This window comes from Eublepharis macularius, chromosome 11 (genome assembly GCF_028583425.1).
Source record: "Eublepharis macularius isolate TG4126 chromosome 11, MPM_Emac_v1.0, whole genome shotgun sequence".
NCBI classification, from domain to species: Eukaryota; Metazoa; Chordata; class Lepidosauria; order Squamata; family Eublepharidae; genus Eublepharis; species Eublepharis macularius.
In genome coordinates this window covers 55,308,115-55,323,663 of record NC_072800.1, presented here as the reverse complement: position 1 = coordinate 55,323,663, position 15,549 = coordinate 55,308,115, and the positions used below count along the sequence as shown (strand labels likewise).

The window sequence follows — 15,549 nt, the reverse complement described above, 5'->3', positions numbered from 1 at the left end:
AATAAAAATAAAAAATAGAGTCCACCGCTAGATCTGTAAAGCTTGTTTAGTTATTCTTCCTCCCAGTATTGTCAGTGGTGTGAATACCAGTTCTTCTTGGTCTTAAGCAGGTAAGACCTTGAAATCTGCATCCCATAGTTGAGGAATCCTAGGACAAAAGGACATGTACATCCGGAAGTTGAAAGGACATGTTGATCATCATGTGATATGGATTCAGCCATCAACAGATGGATGTGGGTGGTTGTTGTAGTGTTAGTTGCCAACATCAGGAGCAAATGCTTTTAGGAAACATCGTTGGAAGAAATGCATTTTCAACCTTGCTTTCAGGAACATTGTAAATGTCAAAAGACACAAAAACGTTTGAAAAAGCATAGCCAGTTGCTTCAGAGGTCATGAAATATGGGTTACTGTAGAGCATAGAGTTATGATCCATACAGGACATAGACCAATCATAGGAAATGAGAGGTATGCAGTAATTAAGACGATAGACTGAACAGGAGTCAGATTTGACAAATCCAAATTAATGAAGCAGCTGACATGATCAAAGAAATGTAACTTGTTGAAGTCAGGTTAGAAAGAACTCACCCAGAAACCAGTTATCTAGATAAGAGAAAACCCTAAGGAATTTCAGAAGAGCTACACAAACATCACAGTAATGCGTTTGAAGAAGCTGGTTCCAAGAGCTGATGGGTGGGAAGCCTAAGTGTGTTGGTTCCAAAGGTAGCAGAAACTGTATAAAAGTGGAATCCAAGGACTGTGTATCAAAGAGGCTGGACTAGGCGCTCTTAGACTTTGTTTTGGAAAAGGATCATTTAGTAGAGCTATAGATGGTTGGTTTCTTTATTAATTAGCCCATCCTTCTCCTAAATATATGGCAAAGTCAAAATCACATGTTTTAAAAATGTAACAATAGCATAATGAACAAAGGAATCCTGTGAATAAAGAATACAGAAGTACCACCATAAAAGTGATAGGTAGAGAAGGTAAAAAGAGGTTCCTGTAAGGTCCATCTCACTATTTTGTCCTCTCATTTTCTCATGGGCACCCATGCCAACACTGAAATCTTTCTTTCCATCAATAGGGAGAATCTCCATCAAGATGTCTGTCATCAGAGGAAGTAGCTATGAAGTTAAGCTTTATATTTAAGAAAAAGGTATTATCTTAGTACTATCAGTACAAACAGTGACATATGGCCACATTGAGCTACTGTTCGGCCAATTTGGAACTCTTCCACTTAAAAACTTGTACATTTCTCCCATTTTCAGAAACGTACTGATAAAAATGATACATTTCATATAAGAAAAATTAGTCAAGGGCTTGAAATTCCTACCTTGCAGTTGTGAAGGAATAGCCCTTTCTGCCCATAGTACCAACTTTATTGAACAAAAGAGTGTTGTGTAGAATGCACAACTGTAAGACTGTGTATATTTGTGTGTGTGTGTGAGGGAGGGAAAAGAGCAAGGGAGATAAGAAGGGTGGAGGAGATAGGAAGAAGCAAAACAGGATGGAATGGGATGGCCACTCCCACAACTTCCTTGCATGTTCCCAATTGTTCTCTCACACTCTTTACCAGGGAGAAACTGTGCATATGAAGGAATAGAGATGCATAAAGTAAGGTTTAGATTGTCTGGAACTTTCTGAAATGTTCTTGGATTCTGGTGGTGATGTTTTGTTTTCTTGCATTCTCGATCTAGAAGCATTTCAGACAGTTTCAACAGATTTTGGGGAGCCTTCAGTGACTGACTTAAAGGAATTTTTTCTCAAAACGTTTTTTCACAGTTCTGGCCTTCCTTGTTGAGTTGAGAATCTTTTCTATAACTCATCTGACAATGCAAATACCTCCTCTAACACTCTTTAATCAACCTCATTGTTGATACAGCTCAGAAGATGCATTCTACACAACACTCTTTTGTTCAATTGACTTGGTACTATGGGCAGAAAGGGCTCGGGAGGGAGGGACTGATTGGCCACCCCCTTGCCTGCTGGACATTCTGAACAGCTGCTGAGGATTGTGGGAGGGATGTGAGCACTAGGAGGAAGAGGCAGAGTACAGAGGATAGGTTGTGTGTGAGAGAGAGACAGTGGATATTGGGGAACAGAGCATGAGTGAGTGTGTGTGTGTGTGTGGGAGAGAGGGAGGGACAAAAGGTATTGGGGGACAGAGCAAGAAGTGGGTTGGGGGTGAGGGAAGGTGAGAAAAAAAGTTACGGGATGGGGAAACGGAGAAAGAGAGAGAATTTGAAACTGTTCAGAATATCGAGCATGCAAGGGGGTGGTCGATCAGTCCCTCCCTTCAGTGGATGTGTGTTGGTGGCAGCAGCAGCAGCAGCAGCTGCTGCTACAGCGAGAGGGGAGGTGGCAGATGTGTCGACTCTGGAAGTTGCGCCCTTCCTGGCGAAACTACTGCTTGCAGTCAAAGCAATGAAAGCAGCTCTCTACCTGCTCCTCCTGCTCCTCTGTGCTCTGCCTGCCCACCTCCCCCATCATTCTGCCCAGCATAATCATCCTCTTCAAGTCTCCCCTGTCCTCCTCAGTGCCTCTCTGTTGCTCTGAAGGGAATCATGACAGCAGCGGGTGGCTCCTGTCCTCCCCGCCCTGCTTGCCTGCACCTATCTGGGTCAAACAGTAGCTCCCCCTCCTCCAATGTCTGCTGTATGCAGCAAGGAGAGTGGAAGCTGCCGGGTCAGTGGAGTCACATTTTCTGCATAAGTGCAGACAATGTTCCTCAAGATTAAACTCCCCCTCTATTTTTAAAAAGTGTTCAGATTTTTCTGCAAGCCTGGTATTTAGTACTCTCAATATTCGAATCCAAAAATGCCAGTATAGTAATCATATTTGGGTTTTATTAGGAATTCCAAATAAATTTGGCTCCATTATTCCGTATGGGAGAATCTTTCCAAGGTGGATGGAAGGACTGTTTTTCAAGCAAAATTACAGGAATCCTAGTCCTGCCTGTCCACTAAAACCCCTCAAGTTTCAAGAAAATTGGGTCAAGGGTTCCAATTCTACGGGCTCATGAAAAAGTGCCCCCTGCCACTCTCCATTCTTTTATATGGAGGGAAACGATTATCCAATAGTTTCTCCAGGTCAAAGACAAAAGCCTAAAAAAGAGCCTTAGATAAACATACAAGAACAACCACACTGGCCAAGCCTCCCATTGCAAACATAACCAACAAAGACCAACAGAACCTATTTCAAACCAGAGAACCCCAACAAATCCAAACAGAAGCAAGGGGCACTCTTACAAACCTAAAAGAACCAGTGTTACTCACAGACGCCAGACAGAACCCAGAGCCAGTATCAAACCAGAGAATCCTAGCACCCAGACTAGCAAGCCAGTAGTACCAAGGCAGCCAGCCAGAACTGTCAGTGGCATATGGCAAGCAAGCAACACCAACACAGACACACATACAATAACCTCCTGTAGCCTGGGAAACCTGCAAAGGGCGGGGGGCGGGGGGAGGAACAAGGTGCTACAACGTTTAAAATGCAGTTCCTGGCTATTCCTAAATAAATTTGGATGATTGGGAGATGCAAATACTGGTTTATCTGAATATACCTGAATATACTGAATCACACATCCCTACTTCTTTCTAAATTGCCACAATCTGCAGATTTAAGTATCAGTAAACCGGGTCCACTTGGCTGTTAGTGTATAAGATGATACCAAAATATTCAGCCGTGTTAGAGTGCCATTTCCTGACAAAAATCTCCACTGATTGAATGTTAACTGAGACTATGCATTCCAAGATCAGCAGACCAAAGCTGCCTCTAAGGTTCTTGTAGCCTACCTCTACCATAACAATGGGACAAGTGAGAATTGCCATGAGATAAATGAAACATGAAAATGTTGGGATTCAAGCAGCTATTTTCTGGCAGAGGAGATTCATTTTCATGAAGGTTTGGCTCCCTTGTGCCAAATATAAACACTTGGGTTTATAATAAAATAAAACAGTTCAACTTTTGTGAGTAGATGACAAGGGGAAAAGATGTGTTCTGCTCCAAGAATACTAGAAATGGTTTTAGGCTCCACACATGCCTAGGAATAATGATTTATTATTTTAAAAGAAAGAAAAGCACAATGACAAATAATTGATAGAAGTCAGTAAAGTATAAATGTTTTTAAATCTTATTTTAAAAACAATCCTTTGCAAATGCAGGACTAAAACTCCCATTTATTTTGATCTCGTACTCTCTCAGCAAACCATCAAGTTTCCAGAGTGAGTTGAATAAATTTACTTATTCTTGCCATGTGCCAAATCACTGACATAATTTAAGAAAGTATGCTTATTATTATCTTTCACTAAGATGCCAGGTGGTAGTACTTACAGCCACTTGCTGTGGGAGTGAGAAATGGTTTATTTTTTATTATTAATTACTGCACTATTCCCCTGTTAAAGAAACAGTTACTTAAATCAGTGCAACTCTCAGGGCCAAATGAGACTTTATCCCAAAGGTGCAGCTGCATCAAACATTTGTCTTTGCACTATATAATTTCAAAGCACCTTTTTCCTCATGTCGTGACATCACAATTTTCTTTCCCCTTGTTCCCTGAAGTTGCTGCCGGTAGATGTTTTGAAAAACAGAATCCAGTCTTCACAGCATAACAAAGCTCTATTAGTCATTATGCGAGGGGAGGAAAACATGTCTCTACCATTTCCAGTGGCGGACAGTGATTTAGCATAATCTCTATTTTGATCCTGAATTAGGCCACTGAAGACATAAGGAACTTTGACAATCCTACCCAAAAACATGAAAGTGTTTTAGAGCAATCAATCATGCAGGGTGATAAAGCTAAAATAAAAGCAAAAAACCGACTCCAGGTTCATTAATGCAATTTGGATAATTCTGTATCCTGTTCTAGAAATTCTGGCAGTCATTCTGAAATTTGCAAAGCTTTCAACAAATTCATCATGTTTATCTTGACCCAAAACATTTTCTATCATCTGCTTATATCAGCAAGCATCATTAGGAAATGTGTAATATATTATCCCATTCACGCCGAATCAAGCCATTCACATTCTTGCAATATTTTAGCATGTTTTAACAAAATCATCTCCTAACACCCTTAAATCTTGTGCTGTAACAGTCTGCACCAACATTCATTCTACCATTCAACTTCTACTCTTATTTAAAACGCACACTGCACTGAGACTTCAAAATATGAATGCATACCTACTATAACAATTTAGAGGTTCCATATGGAGAATGACAGACCCCATAGACATAGAACCAGGCTACAATATATATATATATATATATATATATATATATATATATATATAGCATTTTATATATATACATACACACACACATACATGATATATATAATATTATATATATAATGGTGATTGCTTGTTCACTGCTTTGTGCATTTTTGTGGAACTTTCAAAAATACTTGCATAGAAATCTGCTAAATTCTAGCAGACAATAAAAGTTAAAAGAAAATGTTACCTGGATCAGCAAAACTTAGAAACCCTTCACATACACAAACATACAGAGGCAGAAGTGTTTTAATGAGATCTCATGTGGCTGAGATACAACATTTGTGAATATCACCATCATATGCTTATGGTTGATGATATGGGCATTTCTCAAATAACTGTCATCTTTTAACCCAGAGTGCAAAGTTAAACTTTAATTTTCTTACTTGTGTCTGTCTACTGGAACCTCAGAATTAACATTTTGCCTTTAGGAGACTTTGAAATCTCTCAGCCTAGGGTTAAAGTGTACTGAATATAACCACACTATTGAGCACTACACATTTAACACTGGCAGCAATTATTAATACCTGGTGTGGTAAGTATCTTTTCACAGGGAACTGTCTGGATGATGGATTAAGTTACATTGTTAAATTCAGCTTCAAACATTATCTCATACAATTAGCCAGACATAATTAGGCACTAAAGTGAGAGGGTATTAGTAGTCAATCATGATCTTGTTAATCTTGTGGCCTATGCCAATTCTCATAAGGTGAAGGCCAAAATGGACTACAGCATTTTTATTTGACTAGTATTTATGAATTCATGTATCATTATCTAAATATTACCTTTGATTGAGATCTCATTAAAGGTCTCTCTGTCTCATATCAAAATGTCAATAACCCTCCTAAGATGGGAAATGTCATTGACTAAGCCTGTACTTATTAATCTAATAACTTCAAAAATGATCACAGTTGCCTTTCAGAAAATGATTTCTCCTCATTAGACCCCCATTGTCAAGTTTATTTTTCTCTCGTCAAAAATTAACATATATTCTTCAAAGACAGATAATGAAAGAAGAATGTGGAAAGTTACTTTCAGAAAAGATGCCACAATCATCTTGAAGGGCAAACTGTAAAAAGAAATCAATCTTGCTCTCTCTAGTTTTTCTGACTATTATGTTGGCAGTTTCTACTTTCTAATTTCTCCCTCTTACAATAATTATTGCAAACCAGTTTGTAATTCAAGTAATAAAAAGGAGGTTAATATCTAAGGGTGGCACATTAGCTTTCTCTTATATCAACAATAGATGGAATTTGCTGAAATATGCGTGCATGTATTTTGGGGGGCTCAGCAGACATGCTAGCTGAAGAAAGAGCTCCACTACATAAACATTTATACTGGAATAAACTGCAGATTGATTTTTGCTGCGACAAATACCAGTTTAATTATTCCATTCGCTTAGAAAGGATTCTATTAAAATTCACTTCCTAGTCCAGAGTTCCATATGTGTTCAGATGTTCACCTGGAACTTTTATTCAGCTTCAGTGGAGGAGATCAACACCTAATACACACACAAAATTGTGGGACACACTGATTACTGGTGAATTAAATAAAATATCAGAAAAAATCTCCATACAACCCATCCCCTTTCCTGTGCTATTATGTTAGATTCATATAACAATGCTTTCAGATGGTAATTTTTATTAAATGGAAATCCTGATTATTTGAAACTTACATCAAATATTGGGCAATGGCAGCCTTCCCAACACATGTAGAGGCTGCAAACACATGCCAAATGAACTTAATTTTGTTTGAGAGAACAAGCCAAAGCCTTGAGGCTTGCAAGCTCATAAACCAGAAGCCTGGTTTGTAAAGCAAGAAACACCACAATTGATTGAAATGTCTGATCTGGATGTCACAGCAAATTGTGGTTTATTGAAGACTTCCTGGCTTGCAAATAGAGGTTTACATGTTAAATCAGAATGCAGCTATAAGAATAAGCAAGGAAATAAACTCCACATCACAACTTATTATTCTCTGAAAACTGAAAAAGAAATTTATCTTAAACCACAGATTAATTATCACTAGAGATACGTATCCCGGTTATTCAATTACTTCTTGTTTTTAGCTTCCAAAGAGTAATTTCACTTGTAGCATGTACAATAATATCCTTGGATCTTGCAAAGCGTTTCTGCTAAAAGACAAATTTCTGTTCATAGTGCACAATTTCCTTGCCCCCACACTCTCATTGCAACCCAAAATGCTGTTCTTTGGTGACAAGGAACTATCAAGAAAAGAACTGAAGGGTGAGTCATAGATCTGTAGTCGGAGGAAGGAGTTGGTGAAAATCCCCCCTCCCCAAATATTGTCTTTTATCTTAATATACCTCAGAGAATTGTTGTAAAAATAAAAAGGGATTCCATAGGCACTGCCCTGAAGAGGTAAATGATAAAAATACAATAAAAAAAAGAATAAACAGAAAAGTCTTAACAATATATTCCAGTTATGGGAGAATAAATTTGAAGTTGCCTTCAGTGAATATCATAAATAAATAAAATTATCAATATGAAAATATAATTATGGTATGATGATATTGTTAATACATGATGCTTCTGTTAATCATTACACAGTGAATTACAAATCTTATACAGAGAAAATAATACCATAAATAATTAAGAAAATTATACATGCACCAATACAAGCAGTGAATTATACTGCTTATATACCACAGAGCTGAAAGTTACATTTATTTAAGTTTTCAGGTCTTTATTTAGTCCTGCATCTATGATTACACATGCTTTCCATCTCTCATACACAGGATTTTTAAAAATATATTAACATTTAGAGCAGCTCCAAAGCTGTATAAAGTTGTTTTAATTAAATGTTAAACATCTTAGAACTTGAGTTCATGATCAATGCAGAATGCAAAACAAGAGCTCAGGAGTGAGCTTGGGGAAGAATGTGCCAGTAAATGGGCACTGGCGCTAGAGGGAATGCCGAAACATTGTGAAAGGGGCTACTCTGGGGGGAAAGCTGTTAGCAGCCACTTTTAGACCAATCAGAGTTATGAAAAATAGGCCAACTCTACTTACACCACTACAATTTTATGCCAGCTACAGAATATGCACTGTACTTTGCATGAAGTGTTTCAGAACTTATGGGTTTCAGTACTGGATGAGATGTGGCTATCAGCTCGCCTGATAAAAGCTTATCAGCTCATGTCATATGTCATCAAATCAGCTACTATGGTTTACATCAGCTTTGTCTCTACCAAGTACCAGGACAGCCCTGAACATGCAACTTCTTAAAAACTACTCTGTAAATATCTCATGCAATATAGTTTAAAAGTTAATTCCCCATCTTTTTAATACAGTAAGTGGTTTACTAAAAAGCTTATAGTGCAATCCTATGTGAAGTTACTTGCTATTTTTCACTTTTTCTGTATAGTTATTATACTGACTTGCTTACCATCAATTATAGGTCTGCATTGCCTTTTTAATACCAAAAACATATTCGCCTCAGAATATGATGTCAATGCCACTGAAAAACCTTATCTAGGACAAGACTATCCAATATAGTAAAAAGTCCAGTAGCACCTTTATTGAGACAGTAGCCAACTTTATTGAGGCATAAGCTTTTGAGAACCACAGCTCTCTTCGTCAGATAAGATCCTTTTCCCATTCTACAGGAATATATTAAGGATATATTATGGAAGATGAGGCTAACAACTTGCAGGGTAGTGATGGGCAGTAAGACCCATACAACTCCAAATTTATGAGAACTAAGCAGTCATATTCTTTCCCTATTGGCAGAATAAGAGGCTCTGAGAGCCAAACTACACGAGGCTATATGAGTGTCTAGAATCATGTCTGCTCCAACCTGCCCGTGTCCATTTTACCCCGGGTGAACACGTGTTCTGTAGCCCATATTTGAGGAACTAGTGTCATTGCAGTTGCTAGTGTCCATGGCCATAATCAGCACATTGTCATTGCAGAGCATCGATTTTGGGCGGCTTCTGCTTCCCTCTTCCCCCTTTTTGTCCTTAGATCCATCTTACACTCAAACTGTTTTGCTTTTAATATAGTATGTTTTAAATTCTCCCATTTTCTAGTTGATGCTGCCATCTCCCTCCTCCTCCTTCCTGCACCTTCCTCCCCCTTTAACTTCCTCCTCCTTTTCTCCATGCAACATCTTTGGAGAAGGAGAAGGTTGGAAGAAAGATTGTGGCAACATGATTGAGCATCTGAGCAAAAGTTCAGAAACATGAATCTGAAAAGGGCAGGGTCGGGGGATACTTGTTCTCCAGTTTGGCTCAACAATAAAGAGCAAATTGAGTAAAATTTGGCCATTATTTGCAATGGGAAAATGTGATTCAGGGCTTTCCGGGGGTCTGGGGGGCATTTTAGGACTGAATTTTACCAAATTTGCTGGGGACCTACTTCTAGCTGTTCTCTGAAGACTCGCCAAGTTTCATGAAGATTGGACTTCAGGGGGAGCACTTTACGGGTCCCGAAAGAAGGTGCCCCCAGCCACCTCCAATCCTCATTTCCTGTGGGGAAAACTAGGGAAGCTATCTCAGGGGATGAGGTGGCATTTTGCAAGCAAAATCCTCCAAATTTGCAGGAGACCTACTCGTCACTGTGCTCTAAAGATCCCCTCAAGTTTCAGGGAGATTGAACCCCGGGAAAAGTATGATCGATGGGTTTCCCAGTTGCTGTCATTTTCTCTCCACAATAGTAAAAAACGGGGTGGTTGATGGCACCTACTTTGGGGAGGCTCTAAAATGTCCCCCAATGTCTAATATCCCTGAAACTTAGGGGGTCCCCTGAAAATTTTGTAGATTTATTTTGCAAAATGCCACCCCCATCCCCCTGGATAGCCCCATAGTTTTCCCCATAGATAATAATGGAGATCAGAGGTGGCTGGGGTCAAACAAGCAGGAAAGACTTGATTCTGGCTGACAGCAAGAAATGCTGCTGTGGCTCCCAAAGTGGGGATTGCTAACCCCCCCTTTCATAGATGCCCCCCCTTCCTGGCAGGCCAAGCTGCAAGATCTCAGCAGAAGTGTGGGACCCCCGTTTTTCAGTCCCCCCTCCAGAAATCCCAGAGAGTGTTTTCCCAAATACATCCAATTGAGTAAACAAGTCTCCCTCTCAGAAAAGCTACAGAGGAAGGTTTGAGCATGTGCAAAGAGAAGGTGCCTTGGGGGATACCATCTCTCATCTGGGAGGAATGGGAAAGAAACACGTGCCAAACCGAGCATGGGATCGAGTGCACTGTGGCCACGGTGTGCGAGTGAACAGGAAAGAAACGGGGAAATTTATGTAAATGCATTTACGTGTCATACATGTGTAATTTATCTCATGTAGTTCAGCTCTTAGTGACTAGCTAGAATTGAAAGGTATTAAATCATGACCATACACATTTTTATCTGATAGTACATATAGATGGTAATATATTGGGCTAGTCACAGTTCTCTGGAGCTCTCTCAGCCCCACCCACCTCACAAGGTGTTTTGTTGTGGGGATAATAACAGCATTACTTTGTAAACTGCTCTGAGTGGGCATTAAGTTGTCCTGAAGGGCGGCATATAAATCAAATGTTATTATTATGTTATTATTACACTTGTCAAAGTGAATACATACTGATCTTTGTTCATCAGCAATACCAAAATGAATGAGATTCTCCCCCTCAACAAGATAGTCCCATGTCTTTTATATATATAGAAGCAATCTGGAGAACCTTTCTTGATACATGTCAATTGGAGGCTTTGTTTTACCAAATTATTTGGATAAGCTATTTTGCACTAAAAGTAAAGGGGAGATGACAGAAACATCTGCATTCTGGCTTACACAATGCTGGGACACTAAAATCTTTTGTGTAGAATTTGGAGATACAAAAAAACCAGAATTCAGAGAGATAATGGAAGCACACACCCCTCCCTGGCATTCAATTCCATGGCTACAAATGAGTTCTCCTAAAGGCTTTACATAGAGGTTGAATAACATGGGTGATAAGATTTCACCCTGCGAAACCGCGTAAGATAATTCCCATTCTGGAGATAGGTGGTCTTCAAATGATTTAAAGAAATGATTTAAAGTAATCCAGGGCACATCCCTCAATACCCACTTTGGCCTCCAAATGCCTCAGCAAGATGGCATAGGCTACAGTATCAAAGGCAGTGGATAGACCCAGGAGAAGTAACAAAGAAACATTGCCTTTATCTGCATTCAGGTGAGATCATCTGCTAAAGCCACCTGAGCTCTCTCTGCCCATAGCCTGGTCTGAATCCAGACTGACATGGGTCCAAAGTACCAGATTTATTCAAGAGAACCTGGAGTTGGTCAGCTACTACTCTCTCAATTACTTTGCCCAGAAAGGGAAGATTGGAGACTAGGCAATAATTGGCTTCGTCGTTTCTGTCTAGGGATGTTTTTTAATTAGTGGTCTGTTTGAGCGGCTGAGGAAAGGTGCCCTGAGTTAGTAACTAATTTATGACAGACCTCAAGAGTTCATTTATGTGGTCCTTACATGATTTTAACAGCCAAGAAGGGCAAAGATCCAGCAAACAAGTAGTGGCCTTCACAGTTGCCAGGATGGCATCAATATCCATCATTGTAATAAAGTCAAAGTGGTCCATACATGAGCCTGACAATGTATGAAGTATTTCTTCCACCTCATCTATATTACAGCTGGCATCTAGAACTGAATGTTCCCATACTATTTTACTGGCAAAAACACTTTGCAAATGCATCACAGCTAATTGTCTGTTCTTGAGACTTTAGAGGTTCAAATCTAGGTGTTAGAAGATGTTGAAATACCTTGAACAACTGGGATAGTCATGAACTAGCTGACACAACAATTGCAGAGAAATAACATTTCTTTGCTGCTCTCATTGCAATTTCGTAGGTCTTCCAATGGACTCTGTACCACGCTCTTTTGGTGCGATTTTTCTAGATGTCTTCCAACTCTCCTGAGGTCACTCAGCTCTGTGGTAAACCATGGGGCTGGCTTTCATCCCAAGGGTGGGAAAGGTTGGTGAGAAGCAATGTTGTCAATATACTGTATTGTTTTAATTAATTTTTAGTAACCTATATAAACTGTGATAAGGGACTTAATTGTTTATTCGTCAATGTTTGGTGAATTGTGACTGCCTATGGCTATAGAAAATAAACTCTTTTGACTTTGACAATGTTGTCAATAGTTTCAAGGAGCTTCACATTCCAAGCTCCTACCACAGTCTCAACAGAGCAAGTGTCTGGAATCCTAAAATCCCCTAGCGCATTTTGGAATCTAGAAAGATCCATCAGTCTTTGTGGGCAAATAATTTTAAATGAGTCCTCCCTTGGGGGGAAGGGTTGGGGCCATATTTACTTTAGCCTTCAGTAGATAATGGTCAGTCCATTGAAAATATAATGTTCCATTGCAGATCATGTATAGCAGGGACCCAGTGTGGCACCCTCCAACTCCTCTCCTGGTGCCTGCCAAGAACTTTTTCGTAAGTGGATGAGGCTATGTGGGCCTTTTTCTCAACAGGGATTCTGATTAGTCCTTGGAGACCTCATTGGCTGTGCAAATTTAAAAAGAAGACATTGTTTTGGTAGCATTTGCCACCAGAGCACAAGGATCCTCACCACATGACTGAAGGTAAGCTGCATGAAAGCAAGAAAATATTTTTAAACAGTATGTTCAAGCAAAAAGGCATCCAGTTTAGCAGAGATTCTGTCTGAAATGCTGAAGAGGAAATCCTAGAGCTATGGATAACTTTGACTACTTGCTGTTTTGTGGTTCCTCCTCTAGAATTCCAAAGGTTCTTGCAAGCTAGTCCTGATTTACAGGACTGTTAGGAGGATCATGGGCCTGAGGAAAAGGTAAGTGCCAGGTCCCCCGCTTTCTGCCAGGAGGCTAAGGGGACCTAGGAACCCTATTAAGATGGTTTCTGTAGAGAGCCTCAGATATCATAATGGGGTTCATGGGAGGAAGCGCTCTCTAATATATGACAACTGTAAAGCAATATAAAGCTTTAAAGGATATGAGGACATGGAGAAGACACAAACATCAGATTAATATTATAATGTATGATCTTGTTGGAAAGGGACTACCACATTCTTTAACAGCTAAACCTTCCAGACAAAAGGGCAACCCCACAAATGACTTGTAGAATTGACCTATGATTTGATGATAGCCTTATACATATAAGAACTGATGATAGTTCTTATATTATTTTGCATTAGTAAACAGATCTCAGAATAACTGTGAATTTGCTCTCAACTGATAACAGTTCTACACTACTCAAAACTTTCTATATTCTTTCATTAGCTTTAACACAAGATACACACTCCACAAATATACCACCAGCACATTTTGGTTTCTACATCATCTAGCAATAAGTATATGTATATTTTATCTTTATCAAGAAACATATGGAATTCTGTGCATTAAAAAGGAACATATAAAAAAGTTTCATCATTTTGCTTCTGCATGACTGAATATTTACCAACATGACAGTTAAGAGGTGTTAATGAATGATTCATAATTTATATTTGTATAGGCACCACTAATTTAGTGTTGCAGCTCTTCATAGAAAGCATTAGGAACAGTATGATTATATTGCCCATACATGAACAGGTGGAAGAGCTTGAGAAAATAATTCTATTTTGACTATGTAAATAAATTTATGTAAATTATCAGCAATCTATGCATTCCTTTTACTAGAAAAACTGTATGTAAGATAAATTCCTCTTTCAGTTATCCTTCACTCTGAACATCAACTCAAATCACTTATTTAGAACAGCAAAAAATATCACTTAAGAACAAGCACAAATCTTACCACTCCAATTGAAAAGTAATTATTGATGATACTGTAAGGCACTGGATCTCCTTTCTCATCTTTATCATTGGGTATTACTTCAAATTTCCATCTGTCCAGTAAGATCTCAGTGCTGTTTTCAATATCTTTTAAGATCTTCAAAAGATTCTCACCTTCATACCCTGCAAAATGGGGGGTTGACTTTGAATAAAAAAGACTTTGCCAACATTTGATTCCTTTGATTAATCTAGGGTCCATAATCTCACCACCATCATTTTAAAAACATATGTTTAAATCCTCTAGGCTAAACAATTGCTAATATATATATTAACAATATATCAGCGATATGTAAAGATAGAAATTGAAGGCAGAATCTGCTTTTTTGTCTCCCGAATCAGAACATTCCAATGTCATTTCAGAAAGACAGTCCAAGTAGATAACCTAGAGCCAAATTTAATGCAATTATATTAATATTTAAACTTCAGCAATTAACCAATAAGTATACCTCTTCAAGTATTTCCATAATTTTAAAATTACAAATGTTGAAACACAGGACTGGATTCTATGATAATAAGCTAACAAATGGATCCTTGATCCTATGATAATAGGCTAACAAATTAGAAGAGGAATTTTTGTTTACTTTTCTATTTAGATGTAATGGTACATCAGAGGAATGGTAACAAAGCTAACATGTTCCATCTTTACCTTGTTTAAACTCTTAACAACCATGTGATTCAAACTTATGTTACTCTTGTTTTACAGACAGCAAAAAAAGAGAGGAAAAACCAACAGAGTGATATAATCAGGCATGATTTAAAGGACAGCACAATTACTTCTATACACCCAAGAGAGTTTTAGGTTTAGATTTCACAAATAGCACTCCTGACCCCACCCCAACCTTCCAGTGACACCTCGCAAACTACTATTGCAGCTAGTCTGATCTGGCATGGGAAGAAGTCTGCTGTTTCAAGAAAAACAAAGTCAGAAACAGGCTTGAAAGCACAAAGGACTGAGTGTAAAGGTGAACAGATCTGCTGTTCACCTTTACACAACATATACCCAGGATAACAGCTTTCATGATAGGAAACTAAAAAAGCAACAACTCACACATATTTTGCTGGTTTCTCGATAATCTTTTTGTGATAGAACCTGGTCTCTGATTATTATCCTATCCCACTCTAATATTCCCAGACCAGCACAGGTGATTAATGCCTACAACATCCCTTTTTCTTTAAAATGTGGCAAGCTGCACCTTTAGTTCAGGGGAAGGATAACTGAGCAAGCTGGCTCTCTCTTTGGTCACTTTAGTGGGTGAGATGCTAATTACTAGTAGACTAACAGCCCCTCTGTGCCCACTGACTTCAGTGGATTTAGGAGGGCATAACTCTCCTTAGGATGGCACTGTAATTTGCAGAGATACCTGTACTCTAAATCCATATTGATTCAGACAGATAGCTCAATAACCCATCTGATAACAGCTGTTATTATGTAAATGGCTGTACCTCTCCATTACATTCCTCAGAACAAGTGCCAGAA

The 15,549-nt window shown here is 38.8% G+C and overlaps 1 protein-coding gene across 7 annotated transcripts in view; it reads right to left on the bottom strand.

Moving 5' to 3' along the window:
* The window catches only part of DGKB (diacylglycerol kinase beta), a 327,502-nt gene that overhangs the window by 206,583 nt on the left and 105,370 nt on the right, over positions 1-15,549 (bottom strand). For all 7 annotated transcript variants that reach the window (XM_054991403.1, XM_054991404.1, XM_054991407.1 and 4 more), the window contains one exon: positions 14,035-14,195. In XM_054991403.1, coding sequence (XP_054847378.1) covers positions 14,035-14,195 — 161 coding nt within the window. The remainder of the gene's footprint in view (positions 1-14,034; positions 14,196-15,549) is intronic.